This window comes from Cyrtonyx montezumae, unplaced genomic scaffold, assembly GCF_038088225.1.
Source record: "Cyrtonyx montezumae isolate F1298 unplaced genomic scaffold, pur_monq_1.0 scaffold_16, whole genome shotgun sequence".
NCBI classification, from domain to species: Eukaryota; Metazoa; Chordata; class Aves; order Galliformes; family Odontophoridae; genus Cyrtonyx; species Cyrtonyx montezumae.
In genome coordinates, this window is record NW_027071892.1 from 4,718,718 (window position 1) to 4,732,347 (window position 13,630).

The window sequence follows — 13,630 nt, forward strand, 5'->3', positions numbered from 1 at the left end:
ATCCACTCGCTCCTCAGCTTAAAGTCCTAATTCTCCATTACTAGAATGTTCCAGCACTATCTCTCTGTTCATACGTGCCCAGACAACTTTTTCAGGCCACACGGCCAATCCATGTTAAGAAACAAGAAGCTGATAACACCAGCAAACCAGGAGGGCAGTGCACTGACCCTTACCGAAATGGGCTTTGTTTCACGGGGAGATAAGGGTCTCCCACCTCCATGGGTGGGCCTCCAGAGTGACCAATGAGTGTGGACAGATGCCAAGGCCTGCTCTCCTCTTCCTCTTTATAACCAGGACTGCGAGGGCACTTAGTACATCCTGCTCTGGGTGTTCACTAAAGGGAGCCTGAGCCAGCACTCTCCTGCACAATGACACTGACTCAAGCTGAGAAGGCTGCTGTGGCCACCATCTGGGCAAAGGTGGCTACCCAGATTGAGGCCATTGGGGCAGAATCACTGGAGAGGTAAGTCACCCACAGCACCCACTCCAGTGGGTGCCTGCTCTGACTTTGCTGTTAGGATGCACCTTGTGTCAATGTTGCATGAGTGAAACTCATGCAATCATGTTGGGATTGATAAGAATTGCTTGATAAGCCGTGTGTTTTTTAGCATGATTTTTTTTCCTGCAGTTATATCCATGTTACTAAATTCTGATGGATGGCTTCAAAATCTTACAGCAAAAATTACTTTTTTAACCATTCAGTGGATTTGCTTCCCACTATAAGAGCTCATAGCTAGGAGCCCTGAAGAGGAATTCAAAGCCGTTCATACTCAGTGTCCTCAAATAGGGTTATCACCATTAGGATAGGAACTTTAACTGCTTTATCATATAAGTTGCCACATAATGGACCTTAAGAGAAGGTCCACCAAATTTACTAGGAACTCTTATTTCATTGCTCCAGTTGGTACGTAACAAACAACACAACTGGAATCTGCATGAAGTACAGCACAGGGCAAACTAAGCAGGCTGCCATAAAGAGGGCTGTTGGTCTGCACGTTTCTTAGATGTTGTCATTAAAAGTTATTTTAATGCTATTTATAATCAAGGTAAGATATTGTGATATCCCTGCTGGGACTCCTACTACCACTCGTACCAATCCTAGTTCATTTAGGTCATAGCAGTTTGAAGGTCTTGCAAAACTGGCTGACAGTGCTGTATAGGAAATGTAGTGACTACTTCAAGCTCCCAAACTTCAAGCTTCCAAAACTCAATTAATTGCTGAAGGAGTGTATTTCTGCAGCTGGTGGCTTTACACTACACTTGCCCTGAGGTTTGGCCAGATCATGCATGCCTTTTCCACTGCTTAACTTCATTGTCTCATTCTCCTCCAGGCTTTTCTCCAGCTATCCTCAGACGAAAACCTACTTCCCTCATTTTGATCTCAGCCAAGGCTCAGTTCAGCTTCGTGGCCATGGCTCCAAGGTCCTGAATGCCATTGGGGAAGCTGTGAAGAACATCGATGACATTAGAGGCGCTTTGGCCAAACTCAGCGAGCTGCATGCTTACATCCTTAGGGTGGACCCAGTGAACTTCAAGGTGAGTGAGCACAACTTCAGGGATGAAAACTACTAGCCACAGAACTAGAGGCCTCAGGTCATTCTGACTAATGGTAGCCTGATCCCTGTAGTATGGCCTCATACTGCTGCTGGTTCCCCATCTGATTTTTAATCTGAGACTGGATCTTCTAGCAAACCATATGGTCCAGCTCAAGCAAAGTGTTCAGGTGGTGTTTTTGTGTTAAGACAGGCCTGGGTCCTTGCTGCCTTTGTGGCAGATTATGAGTCTTCCTCACATGTCACCTTTCCTGAACAGTCTTTGTGAAATCTGAATTCTCCCTGAAGAAAGAAGAAACATTTGGATGGAGGGAGTGATGATATCGAACAAAGAGAGTGGATTGGGCACTCTCAGTGGATTGGGTATAAGGCAATGCTGCTTCTTCACAGCTAGCATCAAGCAGTAGTGTTACCTGGTTAGGACATGTATTTTTTCATTCCAGAGCATGTTGCAGACTCTTAGATTGGCTTCTGTTACTGATTACAACTTCTTTCCTTTTTTTTTCCCTTTCAGCTGCTTTCCCACTGTATCCTGTGCTCCGTGGCTGCCCGCTACCCCAGTGATTTCACCCCGGAAGTTCATGCTGCATGGGACAAGTTCCTGTCCAGCGTTTCCTCTGTTCTGACTGAGAAGTACAGATAAATGGCTTCCACACAGGGTTAGGGATGCACATCCGTGGCACACAACAGCTGCCAAGTTCTGGAGTATTCTTCCTATGCAGTCCTTTCAACTCCCTTATGCAGGGGCTCAGCTGCCTGCAGACCACAATAAATAATTCAACTGTGATCTATGGTCTCTGTGCTTTCATCTTTCATGTTCCACCTTAGTGTTCAGGCAGTGTGTTTGGAAATCACTACATAATACAGAGGGGAAAATACTGAGCTGTATAAGTTCATGTACATAATGAGATTAACATACAGTTGTTCTCATACATATTCTCATACAGCTAGGACAACCAAATGTAAAGCTGATCAGGAAACATTCTTTTACCCTGCTAGGACAATGAATGGACACAGGCTTTTTGTTTAGTCTCTCCAAAATCCAGCTCGGGTTGTTCTGAACAACAGCTGCACTGCCCAATGGCGTGATGTGCACAGGGCAACGCTGTGTATTGATCATGTGTGCTCTTCTCATTGGGTGTGGACAAGGCAAACGCCTTGGGCTACCCCACCTGCCAGTCCCAACTGTTTGCTAAAGGGACCATCCCTTCAGTATTACATGCCCTATTTTTGTATCAGGAACTTTACATGCTTTTGAAATTTGGGGAGATTAATGGCCCCTGGAGATCAATGATGATATCTGAGGAACCAAAATTCTGTGTTTGGCACCTTTCATGCCCCTTGTCCAAGTCCCTCCTGACTATACCCCAGCTCCCAGCTGATAAAACACATGGGAATTACTTTGTTTACATCCTTGCTTCCTCTTCCAAAGTATTTCCAAGACTTTAGTACACATTACTTCTTCATATGCACATACAAAAACACTTGGAGTGTTAGAGCAGCTTGAAATTCGGAAGCTTCTTCATTGTTTGTTGGTGTACTCTCTAACTAAGTGATTCAGGTGTTGAGTGCAGGCCAATGAGTGTGGTATCACTCAGTGCATCTTAGGAAGGTTCTGTGTCTAAGGGCAGAGTGATTCCAGCTTCATTTACTGAGCTGTATCCCTGCTCTTCCAGTGAGATACTTACCAAGAGACACTCACTGCTCATGCATGTCTCAGAAGACTTTTGATGTGCAAAGATGGGTGCAAAGCCTTAAGCAAACAAGCACAAGCTGCAGTGTTCAACTCATTTACAAAATGTATTTGGGCCATGGGGAGAGATAAGACACAGAAGTTCTAAGCCACTGAGCTGATCTAAACCTGCACCTTCTATGAGCAGCAAGTTTTTCAAACATTCTGTCCCTGTGGATCTCTAGGTGACCTGAATGTTTAAATCAACAATTTACACTGTAGGTCAGCATGGAGTACATCCCTAAGCCCAAATGTGTATCAGTGTTTTAATGCAGAGGCTAAATGAAGGATATGACAGTCCCCAACCATTGCATGCCTTATGGGATGTCCTAACATTTATGGAGAGTAGCAAGAGCACACATTGGCATTGGAACAAGGCAGCAAGTCCCGGCCTTGTGAGCAAACAAGTACGGGCTTTGGAAAGACCGGGTGCCAAAAAAAAGAGGTTCTTTCTCACCCAGGTTTATCTGGGCTGGTGGAGTAGAATGATGGGAGCACACAGAGGGCAAAGGTGGCACAGGGAGGGGAGGAGGCCCAGGAGCTCTTTGTTTGGAGAGGGATGGATGTGTCAGGGGCTGGAGGACAGGAGGGCTGGGACACGTGTGGGGCAAGGAGCCATGCAGGCCCTTGGTGAGGGAAGAATTGTGCATCCTGACAGGAGCACCAAGCAGCACTGCAAGGCTGAGGCTGCAGCCAGCCTGCAGCATCCTCAAGACCATGGCTGCCAACTGCAGGGTGCAGCCTTGATGGGTGCCTTCCCACAGCCTGGTGAGGGGCTGCCTGGGATCCCCTCTGCCTGCAGTGTGAGGCCGCCCATGGGGGCCAACCCAGCTGGCAGAGCAGAGCAGGGCAGGGTAGGACAGGGCAGGGCAAAGCAACAGTATCCCCCCAGGGCCCCCTCCATGGACACCAGGGCCCCCCGAGGCACTGCTGCTCCCTGCTCCCAGCATTGCACAGCCACGGCCCCTCCGTGTGGATAAGATAAGGCCGGGGCGGGTGTGCAGGGAGCTATAAGAGGTCGGCCCTGCAGGCTCCTCCACCACACACTGCCACCAGCCTGCCCCACCAACCACCACCATGCTGACTGCCGAGGACAAGAAGCTCATCCAGCAGGCCTGGGAGAAGGCTGCTTCCCACCAGGAGGACTTCGGAGCTGAGGCTCTGATTAGGTGCAAACCAGGCCCAGGGGCACCTGATGGGGTGGGAATTGGGGAGTGGGAGCCAATGGGTGTGGGTTGGGTCCCAGAGTGCTGGAGTGTGTGGGCTGGGGCAGGGGGAACTGCAGGGCTGCAGAGCTGACCAGCTTCGTTCCTGCAGGATGTTCACCTCCTATCCCCAGACCAAGACCTACTTCCCCCACTTCGATCTCTCAGCTGGCTCTGACCAGATCCGTGGCCATGGCAAGAAGGTGTTGGGTGCCCTGGGCAACGCCGTGAAGAACGTGGACAACCTCAGCCAGGCCCTGTCTGAGCTCAGCAACCTGCATGCCTACAACCTGCGTGTTGACCCCGTCAACTTCAAGGCAAGCAGTGGCCAGGGTGTGGGGGTCCTGGGGTCAGAGGGTCCTGTGGTTATAGGGTCCTGGAGGAACTGGGGTCCTGGGGGTCATGGCTCAATGGGTCCTGGGGTATAAGGGGTCCTGTGGTCAGGGGGTTCTTGGGTCAGGGAGTCCTGGGATCTTGAAGTCAGGGTGTGCTAGATTCCTGGGAGCTGGGATCCTTGGGGCCAGGAGCTGGAGGCCAGGGGTGGTACCAGGGCCAGGATGAGGGTCAGATTGGGGCTAAGAGCCCTCCATCCAGAGCGAGAGTACTGAGCCCCTGTTTGCCTTGCAGTTGTTGTCACAGTGCATCCAGGTGGTGCTGGCTGCACACATGGGCAAAGACTACACCCCTGAGGTGCATGCTGCCTTCGACAAGTTCCTGTCTGCCGTGTCTGCTGTGCTGGCTGAGAAGTACAGATAAGCCACCATCTACAACTCCAAGTCTTCAATAAAGACACCATTGCTGCAGCACTGTGTCTGTGTGTGCTGGGGCTGGGGACAGGGCACAGGGGTACAGGGTGGGTTGGGGCAGACCCAATGTTTCCCTGCACCCCTGGGGAGGGAGGGAGGAAGGAAGGAAGCTGCCAGCAGGTCTGGCATGGGGCCTCCCTGGTTAAATGTGATCCTGAAGCTGGTAGCAGGAATCTTAGGGCAGAGCTGAGCCTGTGCCTTCCCATGCCTGCAAACCTGCTTGGGGTGGGTGAAGCCAAATGTGTTCCTTTGAACTCCTTCAGTGATTTTCCATGGAGAACGGATTGACCTCTCCTGGCTCTTATCACCATGACTGTTTAGGACTTGACCAACGATGCTGTGGGAGCTAAATGCCTGCATGAATTCCGTGGGCAACCAGATAAGGTCACAGAGTGCAAAAAAATCCATTGTAAACCATGAAGTACAATCACTGTTCATAGCCTCAAGCCCCTGAGACACAAATCTCTAGCAATTATCTGGGAAGGGCCCCTCCAATCCTGCCCTCGGTGCCTGTTTCTCCCATGGCATCTGGAGAGGGTGGAAACAAGCCCAGGCAGAGCTGTTGTCCAACACAAGTCCAACACAATTTTACATCATTGGCTTTAGATCTGAGGGAGATGGTGGGTTATAAGATAGTGAACGAGCCCTGGGTTTGCTCTGCACTGTGACCAGAGGAGGAAATCAGGGTTGTGAGGAATGAGGGAAGCTGCACCAGGAAATCAGCACCTGCTTTGGCAGGGAGTCCCCATACCATGTGTGCACACTCCCAAACACACAGTGCTTTTCCTCTGTACTCTGAAGCATGTACTATGTCTCAGCATGTCATTTACACCTAGTTACTCCTGTGCCTTCAGTTTGAGGAGCTCTTCTGCCTTTGCAGTTTGCCACACTGACGTGTGCATGGGCAGCAAATACACAGCCTCCCCATCGTCTGCTTCCCAGAAGAGCATCCCCCCCTCCTCCACTCTTCCCCTCCTCCTGTGCTCTGACATGGTGCCAGGTCAAGCTAATCTCCCCCAAACACAAACGATAAGAACCTCTGGAAATGGAGGAAACATGGGTGTAAACTGTCCCTCCCACATTGGCTCTCGAACCTACTGGAACCACTGCAGTCTTTTCCACCTTCCCAGCCCTCCTTATCCTCCTCATTCTCCTCATCTTCCTCCTCACCTTCATCATTCAGAGCATGCAGAGCTCACCAGGGGCTGTTGTGGCCATACATTCCACTCTTCCCCGCTGTGAGCTCCTGTGGCTGCAGGACAGTGCCTGCAGCAGGATCTGGCACTGACCCTGTGGCTCTTCTGTGTGCCCCATTTCCAGCAGTCAGGGTCACCCCATGCCCCTGCAGCAGCAAGGGCTGGGACAGAAGGAGTTCTGGGGTCTGTTTGCAGAGGAATGAAGCTGTGGGTCAAGGAGCAGGACATGAAGATGCACTGGGGTGCACTGGTGTGAGGAGTGCAGAAGGAATGAGAGCAGAAGGTGCAGTGAGAATGAGCGGTGGTGTGTAGGGGCTACAGTGCATAGTGGTGTGTGAAGGGACATTGTGAGTACTGGGACAGTTCACATGTGTGCATGGGCTGTGCTGGAGAGGTCAGTCTGCATGTGCACAGGGCATCACAGGGATAGTTCCTTGGGGCACAGGCTCCCTCTGTGCACCTGAACCTACAGCCCTCTCTGTCTACAGTTCCCCTGGCTCTGCCTACTCCTCCTGGGCAGAACACAACTCAGCTGGTCTCCAGAGTGTCCCCCATTGGTACCTCAGCTGTAACCCCACACCAGGGGGCTGGGATCGACTGCTCCACCTGCTCCAAGGCAGACCCTAACCTCAACCCATGCCGGTGCAGACACTAACCCTAATCCTAACCCTAAATCCAGTTTGTGCCAGCATCACACTGCCCCAGCCCTAACACCGAGCCTGAGCCCAACCCTAACCCTAACACTAACTCCGGCTCGTGCTGGGGTCCAACCCCCCCCCCCCCGGCTAGTGCAGTGTTGTGGGTGGGGCAGGGCGGCAGCCCTGCCTGGCTGGGGTCCAGCATCTATGGGGCGGGCTGGGGGGCGGGCAATGGCCAGCACAAGATATAAGGCTGACAGCAGAGGGCAGGGGCACCCGTGCTGGGGGCTGCCAACGCGGAGGTGCAACCATGGTGCTGTCCGCTGCTGACAAGACCAACGTCAAGGGCATCTTCTCCAAAATCTCAGGCCATGCTGAGGAGTATGGCGCCGAGGCCCTGGACAGGTAGGTGTCTTTCCCCCATCCTCCAGCTGCCCCTCTCCTGTCTGTCTCCGATCCTCTTCCTGTCTTTGCCTGTCCATGTCCTGTCCTTCCCTGTCTTGTCTGTCCCCTTCCCCGCATACCCTGCTGGCCCTGATTCACTGTGCTCCACAGGATGTTCACCACCTACCCCCAAACCAAGACCTACTTCCCCCACTTCGATCTGTCACATGGCTCCGCTCAGATCAAGAGCCATGGCAAGAAGGTAGTGACTGCCCTGGTGGAGGCTGCCAACCACATTGATGACATCACAGGCACTCTCTCCAAGCTCAGCGACCTCCACGCCCACAAGCTCCGCGTGGACCCTGTCAACTTCAAAGTGAGTGTCTGGAAAGGGGTGACCCATCCCTGTCCCATGCGGCCGTCCCTCGCCTCACTGTCTCTCTCACCCTCTCCTTTTGCCTTGCAGCTCCTGGGACAATGCTTCCTGGTGGTGGTGGCCATCCACCACCCCGCTGCCCTGACCCCGGAGGTCCATGCTTCCCTGGACAAGTTCTTGTGTGCTGTGGGCACCGTGCTGACCGCCAAGTACCGTTAGACGGCACAGCGGCCAGAGCTGGAGCCAACCCATCGCCAGCCCTCCAACAGTGAGCAGCCAAATGAGATGAAATAAAATCTGTTGCATTTGTGCTCCAGCCCTGGTGTCCTGCTCTGGTTGCTGCCTGCGGGGAGGGAGTGGGAGGGATCTGTTCTGGGGCTCCGTTCAGCAGAACTGGGCGTCCCTGGGCCAGGTGGGTGTGTGAAGGATATGCGCTCAGGTGGTGGTATTTGGGTGGTGGTGCCCAGAAGACAGACACATATCTGCTGTCTGTGTGCATGAGTAGATCCCTTACAGGTGCTGGTGAACAGGAAAGCCTTATAGCAAGTGGTTCCTGAGGGCTCCCCACAGGGTCCCCTTCCTGAGCTTCCCACCAGAGCCCCATACCCATGCTGGGATCTTATGCACCCCTTACCCCATGAATCCTAGACGTAGGGAAATAGATCTCATTCTGGAAGTGCTTTGTGGGAGATGGTGGGGAACAGTTCCCGACATCTGCCACCATCTGTGTGGTGGCACAGCGAGGAGATGCTGAGGACCCTCTGCACTGGAGCAACTTTTTGTGCATGCCCATAAACTGTGGCACTCATAGGACTTCTCTGCTTCCATCTCATCGGCCTGCCACACACCGAGTGTGCAAGCAGACTGGGGAAGACCACAGCACTCCAACAGGAACTGTCAGCACCTGGGGCTCAGTTCCTGCTCTTTGGCCTCATCGGGGCAGGGGGATGAGCACAGGTAGTGAAGCAGTGCTGAGTGTTGTGCATGGCCCCCAGCTCTTATCACAGCCAGCCAGCAGCGGGGCTGGGGATGGTCATAGCCAGCAGGGGCTGCAGCTGGCTGATAAAGGGCTGCACGGGCTCTCCTCCAGCCCATGGGTGTGGTGAGGGACGTGGGCAGCAGATAGCCTCCAGAGCAAAGCCTGCCAGGTGCTGAGTAACTGCAGCCTGTCCCTTCAAGAGCTCTTAATGCAAAGATGAAGGTTTGAGAATGCCCAGGGTGTCTGGTACAGCAAAACACAGCACGGAGCCAGCTTGTTACCATGGGTCCCCTCCTTCCTTGCCACAAATACCATACAAGTGGATCCAGATGGAAGGATGGACACTTGACCCTGTCCCACATTCTGCAGTGACCATCAGTGACCAGTGCCCACAGATGACATCAGAGAGCTTCCAGCCCTCAAAGGTTCCTCCTACAAAGCTCTCATCTCAGCCACCACAACTCCACCAGGCCATGCTCCAGTCTCCCCTTCCACCTCACACCATCCTGACACATCTACAGGCATCGCTCCTCTCAGCAGAGAGCCTCTGCTCCTGGGGAGCACAGTGAGCAGGGGCATGGTGCAGGCAGGACAAGCATGGCACTGGGAACCAGCATGCAAAGCACTGGTAAGAGCCAGTGCCAAATCCTGCAAAGATCTGGGCTGCTCCAAACCCTGCTGCAGGGGATCCTTGCAGTCTTGAGTGTAGCAAGCTTTTGGATGGGCAGTGCGTGTGCAAGCAATGGGCATAGCTGTGTGTGTCCATGAAAAGAAAAGCAATGCAGGGGGACGACGTGTGCCAGGTTTGTCTGTTGTCCCTGCTGTCTCTGCCAGGCCTCTGCCTCTAGTTGCTCTCACACCTTGCTGTGACCTCAGGCAGGACTCAGCAGGGACAGTGTTTCAGAGGAGGCAGCAAGCAGTGTCTTGGCTCAGTCTGGCTAAAAAATGCCATGCTGCAAACAGCTGGGTGTTTTGTCCCAGCTACTTGTCCCTGCTGCCACAAGATGGAGGTCTCAAGCCGTGGTGCCTTTATCAGAGCCAGCCAGGCAGCTCAGCCTTGAGTTGGAGCCTCCAGCCTTGGCCAGGGCAGGCTTCCATTAGGCCCCAAGCTCCTGAGCACCTTGGGGTGCTGGTGCAGGCTTGGAGGGGTGCATGGAACCTGGTGCTGTCTGAGGGGCCAGACCTGATGCCAGGGTCTGCACCCCAGGCTCCCACCCCCCTCTTTCTACAGTCATAGAAATCACAGAATCATAGAATCACAGAATGGTTGGGTAGGAAGGGACTTTACAGCCCCCAGCCCTCCCCTACCTTGGGCTGACTGTCCTTCCCAGCTCAGGCTGCCCAGGGATGCTCCATGGCCTCAGGTACCTCCAGGGCTGGGGCACCCACAGTTCTCTGGGCAGCAGTGCCAGCTGCCACCCACAGAGTGAAGGATTTCCTCCTCACATCTTGCCCAAATCTCCTCTCCTTTAGTTTAAAACTATTCCCTTTTGTCTTATCGCTATCTACCAGTGTAAAAAGTTGATCTCTCTTCTGTTTATTGGCTCCTTTTATGTCCTGGAAGGCAGCAATGAGGGCTCTCTGGACCCATCTCCAGGCTGAACAAGCCCAGCTCTCTCAACCTTTCTTCATTAGCAGAGATGCTGCAGCACTCTGAGCATCCTTGTGGCCCTCCTCTGGACCTGTTCCAACAGCTCCATATCCTTCCTGTGCTGGGACTCCAGGCTTGGATCCAGTAGTGCAGGTGGGGGCTCAAGAGGGCAGAGCAGAGAGGGACAATCCCCCCATGCCCTGCAGCCACTCCTCCCCTGATGCAGCCCAGGATACAGCTGGTCCTGGGCAGTGCTTCCTGGAAAGGAACACAGTGATATGTAGCTATGGAAGAAGGCAAGCATCCTAGAGGAGTTTACCAAGAATTTCCCATTCAAAACATGCTTCCTCATTTTGCAAAGAAGCAATGGGAAAATAGAGAATTTTCTTCCCGAAGGCTGATTGAAAAATACAAGTTGAGAGATCTTCATGCTGGAGAGATGGGGGGAAAACATCACATTTACAGAATTTTCTTCTATGTTTACAGCTGCTATTGGCATTCAGTGGGCCAATAGCAAAGCCCATGATTGGTGCAACCTGTCTAAGCAGCTTGTTTGCCTTAGGTTTAGGCTCTCTCTAAATGTCAGCCTTTCCATACTGAACTCTCTCTCTGATCTTTGTAAACCATTTTTAACCCAGTGCTTTGGGGGTGCTCACAGCCCTTCCAGCTCAGACACATCTGAGATTTTAAGAAGCGTATTCTCTATTACAACACATAAGTTATTGATGAAGAAACAGTGAATAACGATGTTGAACCAAGAACTGGAATTTGTCACAGAAGGAAAACAGACTCATCTGAAATGATTCATTCTTGGCAATAGCAATGGTTATTACTCATCTCTTACTTCGATTAAATGTCCCACTGTTTGTTGTGAACTGAAGTTGACTGCCTTATAGTTCCTGGTTTCCTCTTCTTACCCTGCTAATAATAACAGACACTATTGTCTTGTTCTGCAACCCCATCACCCTCCACCATTTCTCAAAGATTCTGATGGAGTGAGACGGCTTCAATCAGTTGCTGAGGTAAAGGAGAATGTTTTCAGGCAAGCAGTCTGGAAACACTGAAATGATGGAACTGTACTTTAATCCACTCTTTTCAGGACCTATCATCTTCCTTAAGTGTTAAGTCTGTTATGAAAAATGGCATTTTAGTGAAGGCTGACTCTATTTTTTCTCTCCTGAATACTTTTCTGGTCCCTGCTGCGTCAACACCTTCCTCAGGGGATATTTTCTTTTTAGGCTTCAAGACCCTTGTGAATTTTTGTCTTGATCTTTTGATCATGTCCCTGTGTGCCCTGTATTCCTTCACCATAATGTCAGTTTTGATGGAGGACTTAAAGTATTTTCTCTCTGTCCTTTCCTTAAAGCAGAAACTGCTCCCAATGGAGCAGCCACATCAAGCATCAGCTACATAGGTCCCTAGAGAGGACAGGGCTGATACAAACAAGCATTATCAGATCACAAAACACTGTCTGTGCTTTGTCACCATCACAAGCTTAATATCACAAACAATATCTCAGAAAAACTTTTTTGCTCATTCCCCTCCAAGTTGACCTGTGAGTAATCCAAGTCCCACTCTGTGAGTTCCCTTTGACCAAGGAGAAGCATGCTGAACACCCTGCTGCTGGAGATACCCATGGCAGAACCCAGGCCTTGGTTTTTACAGCTGAGAGGAGGTGGAGCAGACCTGCGGTAGTGTGATGCTGGCCACAAATTCCCTCTCAGGGCTGTCACTGCTGCATGGGAGCCACTCACCAACCAAACAGCAGAAACTTACCACAACTCCCTCCCACTGTTTTCCTTTTTTTTCTTTGTGTGGCTGACCATGTCTATTTTGGTAATTAGATCCAGCCAGACTTCCACTGTGGCTGTACCACTGGCTTTTTAATGAAGCAACAGCACTTTTCTGTCATGTCTGTCATATGTTGTCCACTAAGGATTGATCTGATTCTTGATACAGAATGGAAATACAAACATTTCTTCTTACCAGTTGCCTATCTTCCTACCACATGCCAGCCACCTGAAATGACATGAATATGCTTAGGGATGGTGACACAGAGAGCATAAGAAATGCTCTGCTGGACCAGATGGTTGGTTCATCTCACCCACTGCTGTGTTCAGCAATAGGAGGTGGCATTAGGAAGACCACACGAGCCTCGCTGTTTTAGGCTGTGCTCCTCCACAATCTGCAGCAGCAGTAAATGATTTCAGACAGTAAGTTCCTGCATGTTGCCTTCAGCATCCGTTTATTGACCAGTTGTTCATGAATTTGCTCATCCCTTTCTAAAACTGCTGACCTCATTTTTTTCCACAGCCTCCTGTGGCAGCAGGTTCCAGAAGTTCATTCTCCCTCCCTGCCTCACATGAAGTCCCTTTCATCCGTTTCAAACCATCTACTAGACTCATCAATGGCCTTTAATTCTAGTACTGTAGAATCCAGTGAGCACCAGATCCTCGTTCCCCTTATGACCGTGTAAAGTTGTCCCTTTCTGTGCCCTCTCCTGTCAAACCCCAGTCTTCCCAGACCACTGTCATGTTGCAGCTGCCCCACGCCCATCTCACTTGCTCTCAGGACAATCAGTAGATCTTAGGACTCCCTCTGTGTGCATTGTGTCCATAGATCTAGAGGCCAGAACTGTACATCCATCACAGGCCAGCCACAGGTGGGACTCCCAGGGCAGAGCAAGAAAGGCAAACCTGCAATGAATTTGATGCATGGGAAAAGACCTGAGACGCTACTGGATCACATGAAGCCATACACTACAACAGAAAGCCTTTCATCACTCTCCTGCAATGAAAGAACAAAGTCTGCTACTTCCATCTTGAGTTGAAGCATACAGCTCTCAGCTTTTTGATCCATGCTCCTGAGATGCAGTTCTTCATTGTCATCTTACTTTCCAGATCCCCTATCACTGTGAATTCAGTTAGGCAATGAGCTGCAAGTCAGACACAACACAGGCAGGCTGTAGCTGGAGGTGGATGGAACGTAGGGTTTCCCACCCAGCTCTGCTTTTTGACTGCTTGTGCCAGAACCAGACAAACAGGGCTGTGTGAGCAGCTGTGCCAGCTCTGTGCTCTCTGCTTATGGCCAGGAGAAGCCCAGCGACGGATTTATGGAAAGCAGTACAACAAAATGTGCAGCTGCTTAGTCAGGAAGATTTTATGCCTCCT

At 51.3% G+C, this 13,630-nt stretch overlaps 3 protein-coding genes across 3 annotated transcripts; all 3 read left to right on the forward strand.

The window, feature by feature from the left end:
• The first annotated feature begins 274 nt into the window (after window positions 1-274).
• Window positions 275-2,245, forward strand: LOC136046073 (hemoglobin subunit pi). The gene is made up of 3 exons (XM_065732390.1): window positions 275-463; window positions 1,332-1,536; window positions 2,068-2,245. Exons 1-3 carry the CDS (start codon window positions 369-371, stop codon window positions 2,194-2,196), a joined length of 429 nt encoding a protein of 142 aa, XP_065588462.1. The 5' UTR covers window positions 275-368; the 3' UTR covers window positions 2,197-2,245.
• Window positions 2,246-4,308: 2,063 nt separating this feature from the next.
• LOC136046074 (hemoglobin subunit alpha-D) lies at window positions 4,309-5,293 on the forward strand. The gene is made up of 3 exons (XM_065732391.1): window positions 4,309-4,454; window positions 4,603-4,807; window positions 5,118-5,293. The coding sequence occupies exons 1-3, from the start codon at window positions 4,363-4,365 to the stop codon at window positions 5,244-5,246; spliced, it is 426 nt and encodes a 141-aa protein (XP_065588463.1). The 5' UTR covers window positions 4,309-4,362; the 3' UTR covers window positions 5,247-5,293.
• A 2,090-nt stretch (window positions 5,294-7,383) lies between these two features.
• LOC136046077 (hemoglobin subunit alpha-A) lies at window positions 7,384-8,206 on the forward strand. Its single transcript, XM_065732397.1, has 3 exons — window positions 7,384-7,535; window positions 7,686-7,890; window positions 7,981-8,206. The coding sequence occupies exons 1-3, from the start codon at window positions 7,441-7,443 to the stop codon at window positions 8,107-8,109; spliced, it is 429 nt and encodes a 142-aa protein (XP_065588469.1). The 5' UTR covers window positions 7,384-7,440; the 3' UTR covers window positions 8,110-8,206.
• The last annotated feature ends 5,424 nt before the right edge of the window (window positions 8,207-13,630 follow it).